The sequence below is a fragment of the Scyliorhinus torazame genome, chromosome 2, assembly GCF_047496885.1.
Source record: "Scyliorhinus torazame isolate Kashiwa2021f chromosome 2, sScyTor2.1, whole genome shotgun sequence".
NCBI lineage: Eukaryota > Metazoa > Chordata > Chondrichthyes > Carcharhiniformes > Scyliorhinidae > Scyliorhinus > Scyliorhinus torazame.
In genome coordinates this window covers 272,173,575-272,193,955 of record NC_092708.1, presented here as the reverse complement: position 1 = coordinate 272,193,955, position 20,381 = coordinate 272,173,575, and the positions used below count along the sequence as shown (strand labels likewise).

At 50.7% G+C, this 20,381-nt stretch overlaps 1 protein-coding gene across 1 annotated transcript in view; it reads right to left on the bottom strand.

Annotated features, from left to right (window-relative positions):
- ubr1 (ubiquitin protein ligase E3 component n-recognin 1) overlaps positions 1-20,381 on the bottom strand; it is a 398,703-nt gene that overhangs the window by 130,381 nt on the left and 247,941 nt on the right. Inside the window, exons 28-29 of the mRNA XM_072487581.1 lie at positions 6,724-6,804; positions 239-420 (exon numbers count right to left, since the gene is read on the bottom strand). Coding sequence (XP_072343682.1) covers positions 239-420; positions 6,724-6,804 — 263 coding nt within the window. The remainder of the gene's footprint in view (positions 1-238; positions 421-6,723; positions 6,805-20,381) is intronic.

Here is a 20,381-nt window from a genome sequence, read left to right as displayed (position 1 = left end):
CCTAGTACAAAAATGTGCAGGTTAGTTGGGGTTACAGGGATAGGGCAGGATGTGGTCCTAGGTAGTGCGCTCTTTGGAGGGTTGGTTCAGGCTCAATGGGGTAATTGGTCTCCTTCTGCACTGTAAGGATTCTATAGATCCTCTTTATTGCCTTTGATCAATAGCATGCACTGTTAACTAACAGGCTGCAGAATTAGTATGCTTTCTCATCACCGCGTCGCACCTATCTGCCACATACCTATCCTCCTCAGTCCTGATCGTCCCTGGTCTTGGTGCTTCTGTCGCCTTCTCATATAGGTGCTTGTTTGATTCAATGAAATTTCTCTGCATTGCAGACATCTGTGCCATAATCTTCTGCCGGTATAGTTTGGCTGCCTCTGCCTTCCGTTTACGCTCAGCCTTATCTTTGTCCTGTATTGTCTGCAATGCAAAAAAGAACAAACTTTCTATGATTCATTTCATAACCTCGATGCCCAAAATCCTTGAAAGTGATTAAGCACTTTTGGAGCGTTGTCACGGTTATAATGTAGGAAACATGGCAGCCAATTTGTGCACAGCAAGGTCCTACAAACAGCAAGCTCCCACAAACAGCAATGGGATAATAATAATATTGCATGCGATTGTCCCAAAACATTTCTAAATTAATTTGTGGTGGGTTTTTCAGGGAGTTTCCCACCGTTACTCAATGACACAAGTCATTTTCTGGGGCCCTGGGGTTTAGCCCATGCTTAGAATGTTTTTAACACTGAGGAGCCGAACGCAGAGATCGGGCCACCATTTTGAAAGGGTGTCCCAATCTCTAAGTGAGCTTGTGGGTCCCCCATACACCCCACCCAAGGGTAATGTCATCCCCCCCCCCCACACACACACACATGGACACTACCTCACACCCCCCAAGTGAGGACACCGCACTTTGGAGCCCCCCCACTTCAGGCACCCCCGAGCCCACTCCCTTCCAGGACTCCCACCCATCATCCCCTAGCCTACCAGAGGCCCCTAATTATTTGCCCTGCACACCCCAACCCTTCAAACCCCCCTCTCCACCTTCATTTCATGGGCATGGCTCCCCTCGCCCCCTTGCAATGCCACCCTGACACCTGAGCACCCATGCACTTCCCCCTGGCACCCAGGCAGTGCTCCTGCTGGCTTGGCAGTGCCATCCAGGCACCTTGACAGTGCCAGGGGAATGGTCAGGGGGCCACCTTGCACTTACCCTGACTACCGGGAGTCGGAGCGGAGATTTAAAAAGAGCAGGAGCTGCGAGTCGGAGCGGAGATTTAAAAAGATCGCGGCCTAGTTTCGGGAGCCGTTCGGGGGAGGAGGAGCAGTCTCTGTCAGGGAGAGAACCTGAGAACATCTAAGACACTCGGAAGGTAAGAAGGTAAGTAAGTGATTTTTACTCATATTTACTTTTATACCTTTTTCAAATTGTGTGTGTGTGTGTGTGTGTGTGTGTGTGTGTGTGTGTGTGGGGGGGGGGGGGGGGGGGAGACACTGAAATGACATCACAGAAAAGCTGTGACCCGAGTGGCTGGTTGGGAATCTACACTAAATTAAAACAATTAAGCATTGGTAACTAATTAAACATAATTACTTAATTATAATTTAGAGGGGTATCTAAGCCAGAGATCGGAGAGTACTACATTTAGCTTTCACATTTATATTAGAAATCTAGTGCTAGGAAACAGATAGTTAACGGTAACTTCAAAAAAAAAAATTGTTTTTAAATAAAAACTTTTAATTTTAATTTACTAATTAATTGGCGTAATGTCAGTTAGAGGGGTGCAGTGCTCTGACTGTGAGATGTGGCAGGTCCGGGAGGCTTCCAGCGTCCCGGATGGCTTCATCTGCAGAAAGTGCACCCAACTGGAGCTCCTCACAGACCGCATGGTTCGGTTGGAGCAGCAATTGGATGCACTTAGGAGCTTGCAGGTGGCGGAAAGCGTCATAGATCGCAGTTATATAAATGTGGTCACACCCAAGGTGCAGGCAGAGAAATGGGTGACCACCAGAAAGGGCAGGCAGTCAGTGCAGGAATCTCCTGTGGTTGTCCCCCTCTCGAACAGATATACCCCTTTGGATACTGTCGGGGGGGGGGATAGCCTATCAGGGGAAAACAGCAGCAGCCAGAGCAGTTGCACCACGGCTGGCTCTGATGTTCAGAAGGGAGGGTCAAAGCGCAGAAGAGCAATAGTAATAGGGGACTCTATAGTCAGGGGCACAAATAGGCGCTTCTGTGGACGTGAAAGAGACTCCAGGTTGGTATGTTGCCTCCCTGGTGCCAGGGTCCAGGATGTCTCCGAACGGGTAGAGGGCATCCTGAAGGGGGAGAGCAAACAGGCAGAGGTCGTTGTACATATTGGTACTAACAACATAGGCAGGAAGGGGCATGAGGTCCTGCAGCAGGAGTTCAGGGAGTTAGGCAGAAAGTTAAAAGACAGGACCTCTAGGGTTGTAATCTCGGGATTACTCACTGTTCCACGTGCCAGTGAGGCTAGAAATAGGAAGATTGAGCAGCTAAACACGTAGCTAAACAGCTGGTGTAGGAGGGAGGGTTTCCGTTATCTGGACCACTGGGAGCTCTTCCGGGGCAGGTGTGACCTATATAAGGAGGACGGGTTGCATCTAAACTGGAGAGGCATAAATATCCTGGCCGCGAGGGTTGCTAGTGTCACACGGGAGGGTTTAAACTAGTATGGCAGGGGGGTGGGCAAGGGAGCAATAGGTCAGAAGGCGAGTGCATTGAGGGAGAACTAGGGAATAGGGACAGTGGGGCTGAGGCAGAGCAGACAGGGAGAAGTTGCTGAACACAGCGGGTCTGGTGGCCTGAAGTGCATATGTTTTAATGCAAGAAGTATTACGGGTAAGGCAGATGAACTTAGAGCTTGGATTAGTACTTGGAACTATGATGTTGTTGCCATTACAGAGACCTGGTTGAGGGAAGGGCAGGATTGGCAGCTAAACGTTCCAGGATTTAGATGTTTCAGGCGGGATAGAGGGGGATGTAAAAGGGGTGGCGGAGTTGCGCTACTGGTTAGGGAGAATATCACAGCTGTACTGCGGGAGGACACCTCAGAGGGCAGTGAGGCTATATGGGTAGAGATCAGGAATAAGAAGGGTGCAGTCACAATGTTGGGAGTTTACTACAGGCCTCCCAACAGCCAGCGGGAGATAGAGGAGCAGATAGGTAGACAGATTTTGGAAAAGAGTAAAAACAACAGGGTTGTGGTGATGGGAGACTTCAACTTCCCCAATATTGACTCACTTAGTGCCAGGGGCTTAGACGGGGCGGAGTTTGTAAGGAGCATCCAGGAGGGCTTCTTAAAACAATATGTAGACAGTCCAACGAGGGAAGGGGCGGTACTGGACCTGGTATTGGGGAATGAGCCCGGCCAGGTGGTAGATGTTTCAGTAGGGGAGCATTTCGGTAACAGTGACCACAATTCAGTAAGTTTTAAAGTACTGGTGGACATGGATAAGAGTGGTCCTAGGATGAATGTGCTAAATTGGGGGAAGGCTAATTATAACAATATTAGGTGGGAACTGAAGAACCTAGATTGGGGGCGGATGTTTGAGGGCAAATCAACATCTGACATGTGGGAGGCTTTCAAGTGTCAGTTGAAAGGAATTCAGGACTGGCATGTTCCTGTGAGGAAGAAGGATAAATACATCAATTTTCGTGAACCTTGGATAACGAGAGATATTGTAGGCCTCGTCAAAAAGAAAAAGGAGGCATTTGTCAGGGCTAAAAGGCTGGGAACAGACGAAGCCTGTGTGGAATATAAGGAAAGTAGGAAGGAACTTAAGCAAGGAGTCAGGAGGGCTAGAAGGGGTCACGAAAAGTCATTCGCAAATAGGGTTAAGGAAAATCCCAAGGCTTTTTACACGTACATAAAAAGCAAGAGGGTAGCCAGGGAAAGGGTTGGCCCACTGAAGGATAGGCAAGGGAATCTATGTGTGGAGCCAGAGGAAATGGGCGAGGTACTAAATGAATACTTTGCATCAGTATTCACCAAAGAGAAGGAATTGGTAGATGTTGAGTCTGGAGAAGGGTGTGTAGATAGCCTGGGTCACATTGAGATCCAAAAAGACGAGGTGTTGGGTGTCTTAAAAAATATTAAGGTAGGTAAGTCCCCAGGGCCTGATGGGATCTACCCCAGAATACTGAAGGAGGCTGGAGAGGAAATTGCTGAGGCCTTGACAGAAACTTTGGATTCTCACTGTCTTCAGGTGATGTCCCGGAGGACTGGAGAATAGCCAATGCTGTTCCTCTGTTTAAGAAGGGTAGGAAGGATAATCCAGGGAACTACAGGCCGATGAGCCTTACTTCAGTGGTAGGGGAATTACTGGAGAGAATTCTTCGAGACAGGATCTACTCCCATTTGGAAGCAAATGGACATATTAGTGAGAGGCAGCATGGTTGTGTGAAGGGGAAGTCGTGTCTCACTAACTTGATAGAGTTTTTCGAGGAGGTCACTAAGATGATTGATGCAGGTAGGGCAGTGGATGTTGTCTATATGGACTTCAGTAAGGCCTTTGACAAGGTCCCTCGTGGTAGACTAGTTCAAAAGGTGAAGTCACACGGGATCAGGGGTGAGCTGGCAAGGTGGATACAGAACTGGCTAGGTCATAGAAGGCAGTAGCAATGGAAGGATGCTTTTCTAATTGGAGGGCTGTGACCAGTGGTGTTCCACAGGGATCAGTGCTGGGACCGTTGCTGTTTGTAGTATATATAAATGATTTGGAGGAAAATGTAACTGGTCTGATTCGTAAGTTTGCAGACGACACAAAGGTTGGTGGAATTGCGGATAGCGATGAGGACTGTCAGAGGATACAGCAGGATTTAGATTGTTTGGAGACTTGGGCGGAGAGATGGCAGATGGAGTTTAATCCGGACAAATGTGAGGTAATGCATTTTGGAAGGTCGAATGCAGGTAGGGAATATACAGTGAATGGTAGAACCCTGAAGAGTATTGAAAGTCAGAGAGATCTAGGAGTACAGGTCCACAGGTCACTGAAAGGGGCAACACAGGTGGAAAAGGTAGTCAAGAAGGCATAGGGCATGCTTGCCTTCATTGGCCGGGGCATTGAGTATAAGAATTGGCAAGTCATGTTGCAGCTGTATGGAACCTTAGTTAGGCCACACTTGGAGTATAGTGTTCAATTCTGGTCGCCACACTACCAGAAGGATGTGGAGGATTTAGAGAGGGTGCAGAAGAGATTTACCAGAATGTTGCCTGGTATGGAGGGCATTAGCTATGAGGAGCGGTTGAATAAACTCGGTTTGTTCTCACTGGAACGAAGGAGGTTGAGGGGCGACCTGATAGAGGTCTACAAAATTATGAGGGGCATAGACAGAATGGATAGTCAGAGGCTTTTCCCCGGGGTAGAGGGGTCAATAACTAGGGGGCATAGGTTTAAGGTGAGAGGGGCAAGGTTTAGAGTAGATGTCCGAGGGTAGTGGGTGCCTGGAACTCGCTACAGGAGGAGGTGGTGGAAGCAGGGACGATAGTGACATTTAAGGGGCATCTTGACAAATACATGAATAGGATGGGAATAGAGGGATACGGACCCAGGAAGTGTAGAAGATTGTAGTTTAGACGGGCAGTATGGTCGGCACGGGCTTGGAGGGCCGAAGGGCCTGTTCCTGTGCTGTACATTTCTTTGTTCTTTGTACCCAGGGGTCTCCGATGGCCCGGGAGAGCTCCCCGGGTGCTGTTCCGCCTGGTCCACGTTTGTGTGGACCAGCATTGATCGGCGCCCGGCTGCAGCCTCCCTGGGGAGGCTGGTGGATGCCGGGCAGGTAGGTTGTAAGTAGGTCATGCCCATTTGGGGTGGGGTTCCAACTCCGACATCTCACGGAAATTCAGGGAATCCCACGCGGTACGGAGGCTGTTGGGAGGTTCGCTGCAGGCCTCTCCTGAAGATTCTCTGGCTCTCGCGTGAGCGCAACGCAAACCGGAGAATCGCGCACATTGTCTATTTTAGTGATGTTGGATGAGGGATAAATATTGGGCAGAAATTCCTTCCCTTCTCTTTGAATGTGCCATGGGATCTTTTATGACCAACTGGGAGAGAAAATGGTGCCTCGGTTTCATACTTCAACCAAAAAGACAGCACCTCCAACAGGGTAGCATTCCCTTTTTACTGCATAGGAGATGTCCACCGAGATGTTGTAGTCTGGTCTCTGGAGTGGGACTTTGACCCACAACCTCCTACTTAGAGGTGAAAGTGCTACCACTGAGGCATGACTGACAGCAAAGTCATTCCTTTTTTAAAATAAATTTAAATTATTTTTTTCCAATTAAGGGACAATTTAGCGTGGCCAATTCACCTACCCTGCACATCTTTCTGAGTTGTGGGGCTGAGACCCACGCAGACACGGGGAGAATGTGCAAACTCCACACAGACAGTGACCCGGGGCTGGGATCGAACCTGGGTCCTCGGCACCATGAGGCAGCAGTGCTAACAACAGCGCCACCATGCCACCCCAGCAAAGTCATTCTTAATCCTGTTATTAGGTTTCCTTAATCCCACCGATCACCAGGTGAGAGCTCAGATGGGTACCCTCTTCCCTGATCTCTTCCAATGACTTCATTCAGCTGCCTTGTGGTCTGTGAAAGTCCCATAGTTTCAACTTAGCAGGTTCCCTGATGTTATAGCCAAGATCATGTAGTTTGCTCCATTTGAAAAAAGAAAATGGTAAAAATAAAAATGCCGTACCTCATTTGTCTTTTGACTGCCTGCTTCTGTCACTGAACATGGACTTGATTTCTCCCTCAGCTTTTTCACAGTGTCAAACATCTGGAAATATATAGACAATAACGATTGTGTCTTCCAAAGATTCTTGCAGCATTTCAACAATACTTTCTCCACATTATCAAAACAGTCAGCCAGCAGGCTTTAACAAAAATAATCAATGGGAGTACTTGGTCCAGCATTACCATTTTCCTAAGTCTGATCCTCCTCCATGTCCTGCCGACCATTAAGATAGTACAGTTACCAGTCTTTAGATGCCAAGGTTATCAATGTTTACCTATAGCCTGAAATTTCCTCATCTAGGTTACCAGATACAACATACCTGTATTTTTGAAAGGTTAGTGATAAGGTCCCACATAATAAACCATTCAGTGAGCAATCAGATTCATGGGGCAATAGCAGAATGGATAACTGACTGGTTCAAAGACAGAAAACAGAGAATAGGGGATAAAGAATAACTTTTCAGAGTAGCAGACAGCAGGAAGTGGAGTCCCAGAGATCAATGTTGGAACCATGGTTGTTCACAATGTATATTAAGAAATTGGATTTTGGAATCAAAAAATTGCAGACAAGACCAAATTGGGAGGGACAGTTAAGGCTGAGGTGAACTGCAACAAATTACAAGAAACCGAGCCAAATCTTCCTGTTGGCGATCGTTGGAGACCAGATGTATGCCTATACAAGTCCTGACACACTGTCCTATATGGGAATTGACCGGGAAGTTTGAACTTCCAGTGGGTAATTCCCTGGGACCCTCTGCGAAAGTCGGAGACTGTGGGCAGTTCTGTAGTACTTACCTGAGCAGATACCCAGGAAGTGTCAGGCTGATTAAAAGCTAGTCTAACATCTAGGTGACTGCACAACTGAACCCCCCAAATAATTGACCACATGACTACTCCCCGACTTTCCCCAGAACTGACTACCACCGCCCCCACAACCCGTTCGGACTATCTAGCTCACTCAACTAGCCCCAACCAGGGATTTCCGGGTGCGGCGATGACCAGCTAAGTCGCACGTTTCGGCAGCTCCCGGTGGAACGGACTTTTGGGCTCTTAATAAGAGCCCCAACGGCAATTTTAACGGCTAAAAGCACTGTGCGGTAAACCAGAAGGGAATCCCCCCTGGATACCGATGGAAAAAGGAGAGGAAAGTGGCCGGATTGCGGTGGATCCTTTAGAGCAGTGGCAAGGAAGGCAAGCAAAAACCAAGATGGCGTCGGAAGGTGGCAGTTTAACATGGGGCCCTGAACAACACGAGTTTTTGAAACGCTGCGTGGAAGAGCTTAAAAAGGAGATGAAGAAGGAGCTGTTGGCCCCGATATTACAGGCGATTGAAGGGCTAAAAGATGAGCAAAAGACCCAGGAGCGGGAGCTTCGGGTCGTGAAGGCAAAGGCTGCCGAGAACGAGGACGATATACAGGGCCTGGTGGTGAAGACGGAGATGCACGAGGCACACCATAAACGATGTGTGGAAAAGCTGGAGGTGCTGGAGAATAATGCGAGGAGGAAGAATTTAAGGATTCTTGGTCTTCCTGAAGGTGCAGAAGGGGCGGACGTCGGGGCATATGTGAGCACGATGCTGCACTCGTTAATGGGAGCGGAGGCCCCGACGGGTCCGTTGGAGGTGGAGGGAGCATACCGAGTGATGGCGCGAGGACCGAGAGCAGGAGAAAATCCTAGAGCCATAGTGGTGAGATTCCTCCGTTTTAAGGACAGAGAGATGGTCCTCAGATGGGCAAAGAAAATTCGGAGCAGTAGGTGGGAGAACGCGGTGATCCGCGTATATCAAGACTGGAGTGCGGAGGTGGCGAGAAGGAGGGCGAGCTTTAATCGGGCCAAGGCGGTGCTTCATAAAAAGATTAAATTTGGAATGCTGCAGCCGGCAAGACTGTGGGTCACATATCAAGGGAAGCACCACTACTTTGAAACGGCGGATGAGGCGTGGACATTTATTGTTGAAGAGAAATTGGAATAAGCGGGTTATTAAAAAAGAACGTTTGAGACAAAGTGGTGGGGCGAATATGGGGGGCGAAGAGGGGCGAAAAAGGGGGGAGAGATGATTTTTATGTTGTTTGTCCTGCGACCCGGTAACTTTTCTCTCTTCCACAGGTTGTGGGGGAGGGAGGAAGGGAGGTGGAGGAGCTGGGGGCGTTGGCCATTGGGGGCGGGGCCAAAAGGGAAGCGCGGGCTTTGTTCCCGCGCTATGATAATTATGGCGGGAATAGGGAAGCAGGAAGGAGGGGGCGTCGCACGGTGCGAGCCGAGGTCACGGGTTAAGCAGAGGTCGGCCAGAGTTTGCTGACTTCTGGGAGCAACATGGGGGGTGTACTACGCTAGTGGGGGATCTAGCGGGGGGGGGGGGGATTTACTGGGTCGCTGCTGCTGGGGAGAAGGGGGAGCTGGTATGGGGTGGGCGTGGCGGGAGGGCACCACCTGGGGGGGGGGGGGGGACACAGCTGCGTGGGAACCGGGTGAGGAGCTGGATAAAAGGGGATGGCTAATCGACAAGGGGGGGGGGGGGGGGGGGGGGGGGTAAAGAGCCCCCAAACCCGGCTGATCACGTGGAATGTGAGAGGGCTGAACGGGCCGATAAAGAGGGCACAGGTACTCGCACATCTTAAGAAACTTAAGGCAGATGTGGTTATGTTACAGGAGACGCATTTGAAACTGATAGCCCAGGTTAGACTACGCAAAGGATGGGTGGGGCAGGTGTTTCATTCGGGGCTAGATGCGAAAAACAGGGGGGTGGCTATACTAGTGGGGAAGCGGGTAATGTTTGAGGCAAAGACCATAGTGGCGGATAGTGGGGGCAGATACGTGATGGTGAGTGGCAAATTACAGGGGGAGGCGGTGGTCTTAGTGAACGTATATGCCCCGAACTGGGATGATGCCAACTTTATGAGGTTAGGGCATATCTCGGACCTAGAGGTGGGTAAGTTGGTAATGGGTGGAGATTTTAACACGGTGCTGGAACCAGGGCTGGACATATCGAGGTCCAGGACTGGAAGGAGGCCGGCAGCAGCCAAGGTGCTTAAAGACTTTATGGAGCAGATGGGAGGAGTAGACCCATGGAGATTTAGCAGACCTAGGAGTAAGGAGTTTTCGTTTTTCTCCTATGTCCACAAAGTTTATTCGCGAATAGACTTTTTTGTTTTGGGAAGGGCGTTGATCCCGAAGGTGAGGGGGACGGAGTATACGGCTATAGTTATTTCGGATCACGCTCCACACTGGGTGGACTTGGAGATAGGGGAGGAAAAAGAACGGCGTCCACCCTGGAGAATGGACATGGGACTAATGGCGGATGAGGGGGTGTGTCTAAGGGTGAGGGGGTGTATTGAAAAGTACTTGGAACTCAATGATAATGGGGAGGTCCAGGTGGGAGTGGTCTGGGAGGCGCTGAAGGCAGTGGTTAGAGGGGAGCTGATATCAATAAGGGCACATAAAAGGAAAGCAGGAGAGTAGGGAACGGGAGCGGTTGCTGCAAGAACTTATGAGGGTGGACAGGCAATATGCGAAGGCACCGGAGGAGGGACTGTACAGGGAAAGGCAAAGGCTACACGTAGAATTTGATTTGCTGACAACGGGTACTGCAGAGGCACAGTGGAGGAAGGCACAGGTGTACAGTACGAATAGGGGGAGAAGGCGAGCAGGTTGCTGGCCCACCAATTGAGGAAAAGGGGAGCAGCGAGGGAAATAGGGGGAGTGAGGGATGAGGAGGGAGAGATGGAGCGGGGAGCGGAGAGAGTGAATGGAGTGTTCAAGGCATTCTATGAAAGATTATATGAAGCTCAGCCCCCGGATGGGAAGGAGAGAATGATGTGTTTTCTGGACCAGCTGGAATTTCCTACGGTGGAGGAGCAGGAGAGGGTGGGACTGGGAGCACAGATCGAAATGGAGGAAGTAGTGAAAGGAATTAGGAGCATGCAGGCGGGGAAGGCCCCGGGACCGGATGGATTCCCAGTTGAATTTTACAGGAAATATGTGGACTTGCTCGCCCCGCTACTGATGAGAACCTTTAATGAGGCGAGGGAAAGGGGACAGCTGCCCCTGACTATGTCAGAGGCAACGATATCGCTTCTCCTAAAGAAGGAAAAAGACCCGCTGCAATGCGGGTCCTATAGGCCTATTTCCCTCCTGAACGTAGACGCTAAGATTCTGGCCAAGGTAATGGCAATGAGGATAGAGGATTGTGTCCCGGGGGTGGTCCATGAGGACCAAACTGGGTTTGTGAAGGGGAGACAGCTGAATACGAATATACGGAGGCTGCTAGGGGTAATGATGATGCCCCCACCAGAGGGGGAAGCGGAGATAGTGGTGGCGATGGATGCCGAGAAAGCATTTGATAGAGTGGAGTGGGATTATTTGTGGGAGGTGTTGAGGAGATTTGGCTTTGGAGATGAGTATATTAGATGGGTACAGCTGCTGTATAGGGCCCCGATGGCGAGCGTGGTCACGAATGGACGGGGGTCTGCATATTTTCGGCTCCATAGAGGGACGAGGCAGGGATGTCCTCTGTCCCCATTATTGTTTGCACTGGCGATTGAGCCCCTGGCAATAGCATTGAGGGGTTCCAGGAAGTGGAGGGGAGTACTCAGGGGAGGAGAAGAACACCGGGTATCTCTGTATGCGGACGATTTGTTGTTGTATGTGGCGGACCCGGCGGAGGGGATGCCAGAGATAATGCGGATACTTGGGGAGTTTGGAGAATTTTCAGGATATAAGCTAAACATGGGGAAAAGTGAGTTGTTTGTGGTGCATCCAGGGGAGCAGAGCAGAGAAATAGAGGACTTACCGCTGAGGAAGGTAACAAGGGACTTTCGCTACTTGGGGATCCAGATAGCCAAGAATTGGGGTACATTGCATAGGTTAAATTTAACGCGGTTGGTGGAACAGATGGAGGAGGACTTCAAGAGATGGGACATGTATCCCTGTCACTGGCAGGGAGGGTACAAGCGGTTAAAATGGTGGTCCTCCCGAGATTCCTCTTTGTGTTTCAGTGCCTCCCGGTGGTGATCACGAAGGCTTTTTTCAAAAGGATTGAGAAGAGTATCATGAGTTTTGTGTGGGCCGGGAAGACCCCGAGAGTGAGGAAGGGATTTTTGCAGCATAGTAGGGATGGGGGGGGGGGCTGGCACTACCGAGCCTAAGTGAGTACTACTGGGCCGCCAATATCTCAATGGTATGTAAGTGGATGGGAGAAGAGGAGGGTGCGGCGTGGAAGAGATTGGAGAGGGCGTCCTGCAGGGGGACTAGCCTACAAGCTATGGTGACGGCGCCGTTGCCGTTCTCACCGAAGAAATACACCACAAGCCCGGTGGTGGTGGCTACTCTGAAAATTTGGGGGCAGTGGAGACGGCATAGGGGAAAGACGGGAGCCTCGGTGTGGTCCCCGATAAGAAATAACCATAGGTTTGCTCCGGGGAGAATGGATGGGGGATTTGGAACATGGCAAAGAGCAGGAGTAACACAATTGAGAGATCGGTTTGTAGATGGGACGTTTGCAAGTCTGGGAGCGCTGACCGAAAAATATGGGTTGCCCCAAGGGAATGCATTCCGGTATATGCAACTGAGGGCTTTTGCGAGGCAACAGGTGAGGGAATTCCCGCAGCTCCCGACGCAGGAGGTGCAGGACAGAGTGATCTCAAAGACATGGGTGGGGGACGGTAAGGTATCAGACATATATAGGGAAATGAGGGACGAGGGGGAGATTGTGGTAGATGAGCTGAAAGGGAAATGGGAAGAAGAGCTGGGGGAGGAGATTGAGGGGGGGCTGTGGTCTGATGCCCTAAGTAGGGTAAACTCATCGTCCTCGTGTGCCAGGCTAAGCCTGATACAATTTAAGGTGTTACACAGGGCGCATATGACTGGAGCACAGCTCAGTAAATTTTTTGGAGTAGAGGATAGGTGTGCGAGATGCTCGAGAAGCCCAGCTAATCACACCCACATGTTCTGGTCAAGTCCGGCATTACAGGGGTTTTGGGTGGGTGCAGCAGCAACCCGGGGGGGGGGGGGGAAGGAACCAGAAGGACTCTCAGGGATGTTAGTGTATAAGTATAATATGTATAGGTTGTTGTTATAGGTAATTGTATACTGGACTGCTGAATTGTATTATTGGAGAGTATCTATTTGGGACAAGGCAGTTGCCATTTAGTTTTGTTTTTTAATTTTGATGCTGTTTATATATTATTTATTTCTTGTTTAAAAAACTGGCCATTGTTATTTATATTGTTATATTACTGTGTAAAAGATACACAATGTACTGTTATGGTTGGCCAAAAATTTCGAATAAAATATATTTTAAAAAAAACTAGCCCCAACCACTATCACCCCAATCATCCATCCAGCCGGACCATCCCCCAACTACCCATCATCACGTCTTTTACCCACCTCATCAACCCAACCCTTACCCACTTAACCATCCCCTAACCCTCCTCGCTCATTACCCATTCAAATCCGACCTTTAAAAAGTTACCATACAGCAACTTATAGCATAAAAAAGGGGCATGTCCTGTCTTCCCTCAACTTTAGGGCAGCACGGTAGCACAAGTGATTAGCACTGTGGCTTCACAGAGCCAGGGTCCCAGGTTCGATTCCCCGCTGGGTCACTGTCTGTGCAGAGTCTGCACGTTCTCCCAGTGTCTGCGTGGGTTTCCTCCGGGTGCTCCGGGTTCCTCCCAAAGTCCAAAGACATGCAGGTTAGATGGATTGGCCATGATAAATTGCCCTTAGTGACCAAAAAGCTTAGATGGGGTTATTGGGTTACGGGGATAGGGTGGAAGTAAGGGCTTAAGTGGGTCGGTGTAGACTCGATGGGCCGAATGACCTCCTTCTGCACTGTATGTTCTATGTTCTAATCTGCTCTGTTGGGAGTGCCCCGAATGACATTATGCCGTACATTTTTGTGAAAGCTGGATGCATTAGATATGCGCAGTGTCCAGTTGGGGAATTCTCACGCATAGCTGCAAAATGACGATCATTGTTGCTGCTTGGCAGGTTTGGCCCAAGGTGCATAAACTAAATTAATTTCCAATTAAATGCTCAAGACTGTGAGGTATTATAGCTTGGTGAGAAAAACAAGGAGATTACAGATTACTCGGAAAATAGGATTCTAAATGGGGTGGAGGATCAAGATGATCTGGGAATACAAATACACAGATCAGTAAAAGTTGCAACTCTGGCCATAGCAATAGCAAAACCAAGCATGATGGTTTATTTCTAGAGGAAAAGATTGGGAAGTAGAGAAGCTATGCCAAATAGTGGTCAGAACACATTTAAGTACTTCATACAGTCTGATCAGGATAGGGTTACTGGAGAGGGTCAAAAGAATTACAAGGATGATACCAGATCTGCAAGGTCATATCGGGAAAAGATAAACATCCTTTTTCGCCTTCTCTCTTCAAAGCTATATTCACAACAAAATATTTGGGGAGACGGATTCAACAGTCAAACAAACAACTCTGGTCAACGAACAGCAGGAGGCCATTCAATCCCTCAAGCCTGTTCCATCAGTAACTTAGGGCAATGCTGATCTGTATCTCAACCCCATTACTCCAAATCCCTTGTGAGCCATACCTAACAAAAATCTATTGGTCGGAGTCCTGTAAACTCCAACTGACGTCCAACAGCTATACCTTTTAAGAGTGAGTTTTCTAGATTCCCACAATGCATTGTGTGGAAGTATCCTGACTTCACTCCTGAATGGTGCAACTCTAATTATAAAATTATAGCTCCTTGCTCTCAATTCCCCTGCCAGCGGCAATACCGTGTCTGTACCAATCCTAATGAAACTTTTAAAAAATATATATTTTATTAAAGTTTTCAAACACAATTTTTCCCCCTTACAAATCAACAAAAATGGTACCATGATAACTGATAGATAACATTGTTTAAATAAAAGAGCGAACTAACAAAATAACACGAAGTAGTGCTCCCCCCCCCGCCCCCTCACCCCATCTAGAACACAAACAATTTACCCACGCCCCCCCCTCTGGGCTGCTGCTGCTGGCTATCTATTTTCCCCCTAACGTTCCGCTAGATAGTCGAGGAGCGGTTGCCACCGCCTGGTGAACCCGAGCCGATCCTCAGCGCAAACTTCATCCGCTCCAGTTTTATGAACCCTGCCATATCGTTTATCCAGGCCCCCATGCCAGGGGGTTTCGCTTCCTTCCACGTGAGTAAAATCCTACGCCAGGCTACTAGGGACGCAAGGGCCACAATATCGGCCTCTTTCGCCTCCTGCACTCCCGGCTTATCCGCTACCCCAAATATAGCTAACCCCCAGCTTGGCTTGACCTGGACCTTCACCACCTTCGACATCACTCCCGCCACTCCCCTCCAATACCCCTCCAGTGCTGGACACGACCAAAACATATGTTTGTGGTTCGCCGGACTTCCCCCCGCACTTGTCCTCCACTCCGAAGAACCTGCTCAACCTCGCTCCCGTTATGTGTGCTCTATGTAGCACCTTAAATTGGACCAGGCTAAGCCTGGCACAGGAGGAAGAGGAATTTACCCTACTTAGGGCATCAGCCCACAAATCCTCCCCAATCTCCTCCCCGAGCTCTTCTTCCCATTTTCCTTTCAGCTCTTCTCTCATCTCCCGGTATATTTCGGACACTTTGCCCTCCCTGACCCACACCCCCGAAAGCACTCTATCCTGGATCCCTTATGTCGGGAGCAGCGGAAATTCCCTCACCTGTTGTCTTGTAAACGCCCTCACCTGCATATACCTGAAGATATTCCCCGGGTCTCATACTTTTCCTCTAGCGCTCCAAAGCTCGCAAACGTCCCATCTATAAATAAGTCTCCCACTCTCCTAATTCCTGCCCGGTGCCAGCTCTGGAAACCTCCGTCCAACCTCCCTGGGGCAAACCTATGGTTGTTCCTGATCGGGGACCACATCGAGGCTCCCAACACACCCCTCTGTCGCCTCCATTGCCCCCAGATACTTAATGTTGCCGCCACCACTGGGTTCGTGGTAAACTTTTTCGGGGAGAGCGGTAGTGGTGCCGTCACCAGCGCTTTTAAGCTCGTTCCTTTACAGGACGCCATCTCCAGCCTTTTCCACGCCGCCCCCTCTCCCTCTATCATCCACTTACGGATCATCGCCACGTTGGCGGCCCAGTAGTAGTCGCCCAAATTCGGCAACGCCAGTCCCCCTCTGTCCCTGCTACGTTGCAGGAATGAGGTGTTGCACCCCCATCCTTACCCTCGGGGCCTTCCCTGCCCACACGAAGCTCGTGATGCTCCTATCTATTTTTTTTTAAAAAGGCCTTAGTGATCAATATAGGGAGACATTGAAACACAAATAGGAACCTCGGGAGGACCATCATCTTAACCGCCTGCACTCTACCCGCCAGTGACAGCGGCTGCATATTCCACCTTTTGAAATCATCTTCCATTTGCTCCACTAGCCGAGTCAGATTGAGTCTGCGTAAGGTTCCCCAGCTCCTGGCTATCTGAATCCCCAGGTATCGGAAGTTTCTTTCCACTCTCCTTAGCGGCAGGCCATCTATCCCTCTACTCTGGTCCCCAGGGTGTATTACGAAAAGCTCACTCTTCCCCATGTCAAGCCTATATCCTGAGAAATCTCCAAACTCCCTCAATATCTGCATAACCTCTATCATCCCCCCCACTGGATCCACCACATATAGCAGTAGGTCATCCACGTAGAGTGACACTCGGTGTTCCTCTCCCCCTCTAACCACCCCTCTCCATTTCCTGGAGTGTCTCAGCGCTATGGCCAGTGGTTCAATTGCCAGCGCGAACAGTAATGGCGACAGCGGGCCTCCCTGTCTTGTTCCCCTATGTAGTCGAAAATACTCCGACCTTTGCCGATTTGTGACTACACTTGCCAGTGGGGCCCCATAGAGGAGTTTAACCCAGCTGACAAACCCCTCCCCGAACCTCCTCAGCACCTCCCATAGATACTCCCACTCTACCCTATCAAATGCCTTCTCTGCATCCATTGCCGCCACTATCTCTGACTCCCCCTCTGCTGGGGGCATCATTATCACCCCCAATAGCCGTCGCACGTTGACATTCAATTGTCTCCCCTTTACGAACCCGGTCTGATCTTCGTGCACCACCCCCGGGACACAATCCTCTATCCTCATTGTCAGCACTTTTGCCAGCAACTTGGCGTCCACATTTAGGAGTGAGATAGGCCTATAAGACCCGCATTGCAGATGGTCTTTATCTCGCTTCAGGATTAGTGATACCGTCACCTCCGACATTGTCGGGGGTAGGGTCCCCCCTTCTCTGGCCTCGTTAAAGGTTCTCGCCAGCAGTGGGGCCAACAAGTCCACATATTTCCGATAAAATTCCACCGAGAACCCGTCAGGTCCCGGGGCCTTCCCTGCCTGCATGTTCCCCAGCCCTTTGGTCACCTCGTCCACCCCAATTGGCGCCCCCAGGCCTGCCACCTCCTGCTCCTCCACACTCGGGAACCTTAGTTGGTCCAGAAACTGCTGCATCCTCTCTTTTCCCTCCGGGGGTTGGGACCTATATAACCTCTCATAAAAGGTCTTAAACACCTCATTCACCTTCCCTGCTCTCCACACCGTGGTTCCCGTTTCATCCCTAACTCCCCGTATTTCCCTCGCCGCTGTCCTCTTTCGAAGCTGGTGGGCCAACAGGCCACTCGCCTTTTCCCCATATTCATATCTCACCCCCTGTGCCTTCCTCCACTGTGCCTCTGCCCTCCCTCTGGTCAGCAGGGCGAACTCCGTCTGGAGTCGTCGCCTCTCCCTGTATAGTCCTTCGTCCGGGGCCTCCGCATATCTTTTATCCACACTCAAAATCTCCCCCACTAATCTCTCCCTTTCTTTGGCCTCTGTTTTCCCATTGTGAGCCCTGATGGAGATCAACTCTCCCCTGACCACCGCCTTCAGCGCTTCCCATACTACCCCCACTCGGACCTCCCCATCATCGTTGGCTTCCAGGTACCTTTTGATACATCCCCGCACCCTTCCGCAGACTACCTCATCCGCCAATAATCCCACATCCAGTCGCCAGAGTGGACGCTGCTCCCTCTCCTCTCCTAGTTCCAGATCCACCCAATGTGGGGCATGGTCTGAAGCAGCTATGGCCGAGTACTCCGTTCCTTCCACCCTCAGTGACCTTCCCAAAACGAAGAAATCTATCCGGGAGTATACCTTATGGACATGGGAGAAAAAGGAGAACTCTTTGGCCAGCGGCCTAGCAAATCTCTATGGATCCACTCCCCCCATTTGGTCCATAAACCCCCCAAGCACCTTGGCCGCTGCCGGCCTTCTTCCGGTCCTGGATCTAGATCTATCTAACCCTGGGTCTAGCACGGTGTTGAAGTCCCCCCCCCATTACCAGGTTTCCTACCTCCAGGTCCGGGATGCGTCCCAGCATCCGCTTCATAAATCCCGCATCATCCCAGTTCGGGGCATATACGTTGACCAGCACGACCTCCATTCCCTGCAGTCTGCCACTCACCATCACATATCTGCCCCCGCTGTCCGCTACAATGTTCCTAGCCTCGAACGACACCCGTTTCCCCACTAATATGGCCACCCCTCTATTCTTTGCGTCCAGCTCTGAGTGGAACACCTGTCCCACCCATCCTTTCCTTAACCTAACCTGGTCTGCCACCTTCAGATACGTCTCTTGAAGCATGGCCACGTCTGCCTTCAGTCCCTTTAAGTGTGCGAACACGCGGGCCCTCTTAATCGGCCCATTTAGGCCTCTCACGTTCCACGTGATCAGCCGGACTAGGGGGCTGCCCGCCCCCCTCCACTGTCGACTAGCCATCACCCTCTCTGGGCCAGTCCCACATCCCGGTTCCGCGCACCCACCCATCCCCCAGGCGGCGCATTTTCTCTTACTAGCTCCCTTTTGAACTCCGCAGCAGCAACCCAGTTGGTGTCGTGTCCCCCCCCCCCCCCCCCCCGGCTAGATCCCCATCTAGCATGGTTACTCCCCCTATATTGCTTCCGAAAGTCAGCTGACTTCAACTGACCCCGGCTTCTCCCGCTCTCTCCTTGACCCCCCCCCCCCCCCCCCCCCCCCCCCGGGCGAGGAACTCCCATCCTCCTTGCGCCTATCTTCCCGCCATCATCTCTCTGGCGCGGGAAAAGAAAAAGAAACCCCGCGCTTTCTAGAACCATCCCACCCCCCATGGCACAGCTCACCCTACCGCCCCGTTCCCATTCCCCATCCCCCGCCTGTGTCTCTTCTTCCACCACCACCGGCGCCCACATTTCTCAGTGCCCCCCCCCCTCCCCAATTTACACCTCTATACATCAGCATTGTCGTTTCCCCTCCAACATCAGTCCCTCAGTTCTGGTCCAGTTTCTCTTTCTGAATGAAGGTCCATGCTTCTTCCGACGTTTCAAAATAGTAATGTCTATCCTGGTGCGTGACCCACAATCGCGCCGGCTGCAACATCCCGAATTTCACTTTCTTCTTATGCAGCACCTCCTTGGCTCGATTGAAACTCGCACTCCTTCTCGCCACCTCCAATCCTGAGATGCTCGTATCACCGCATTCTCCCATCTGCTACTTCGTACCTTCTTGGCCCATCTCAGAACCACCTCTCTGTCATTGAAGCGGTGAAATCGCACGATCATCGCCCTAGGTGGTTCTCCAGCCTTTGGTCTCCTCGCAGGGACCTGGTGGGCCCCTTCCACTTCCAAGGGGCCCCAGCTCCCATTAGCGAGCGTAGCATCGTGCTCGCGTAAGCCTCGCCGTCAGCTCCTTCCACTCCCTCGGGGAGACCCAGGATCCGGAGGTTCTTTCTCCTTGATCTATTTTCCAGGGCTTCAATCCTTTCGATGCACTTCTTATGAAGCGCCTCGTGCGTCTGCATTTTGACCGCTAGGCCCAGGATCTCGTCCTCGTTGTCCATTACCTTCTGCTCCACCACACAAAGCTCCATCTCCTGGGCCTTTTGTGTCTCTTTAAGCCCCTCGATTGCCTGTAGCATCGGGGCCAGCACCTCCTTTTTTAGCAGCTCCACACACCGTCTTAAAAATTCTTCCTGGTCTCGTCCCCATGTCGCCTGGGCTCCCTCCGACGCCATCTTGCTCCTTTCTTTCTTCTGCCGCTGCCCTCGAGGATTCTCCGAGATCTGGCCGCCGCCGCCGATATTTTTCTTTCCCACTTGGGGGGGGGGAACACGACACCTCCCTGTTGCCTCACCCCACACTGGGTTTCGTCAAAAAAGAATTTCCCGTTGGGGCTCTTAAAAGAGCCCGAAGGTCCGTTTAAGCTGGAGCCGCCGAAACGTGCGGCTTAGCTGGTCATCGCCGCAACCGGAAGTCTCCTAATGAAACTTTTAATTCGGAAATGCAGTTAAATTATGAAAGGGATACCTCATATAGATCATTTCTCCCACAATTGGTTAGACTGAGATGATTAAACTAATTTTTATGGAGAAGCCTGGATGAAAGGGTCATTATAGTCTAGATTTTCTGCCCGACTATGGAAAGGCACAAATATTGAGTCCACAGTCTCTCATTCAAGAGCCTGACACTGATATCGTAACTCCTGGATCATTGTACATACACTTCCTCCAAAAAAGGAACATCGGACCAGGAAGAGGCCATTCAGCCTCTCAAGCTTGTTTCACCTTTCAATTCGATCATGACTGAT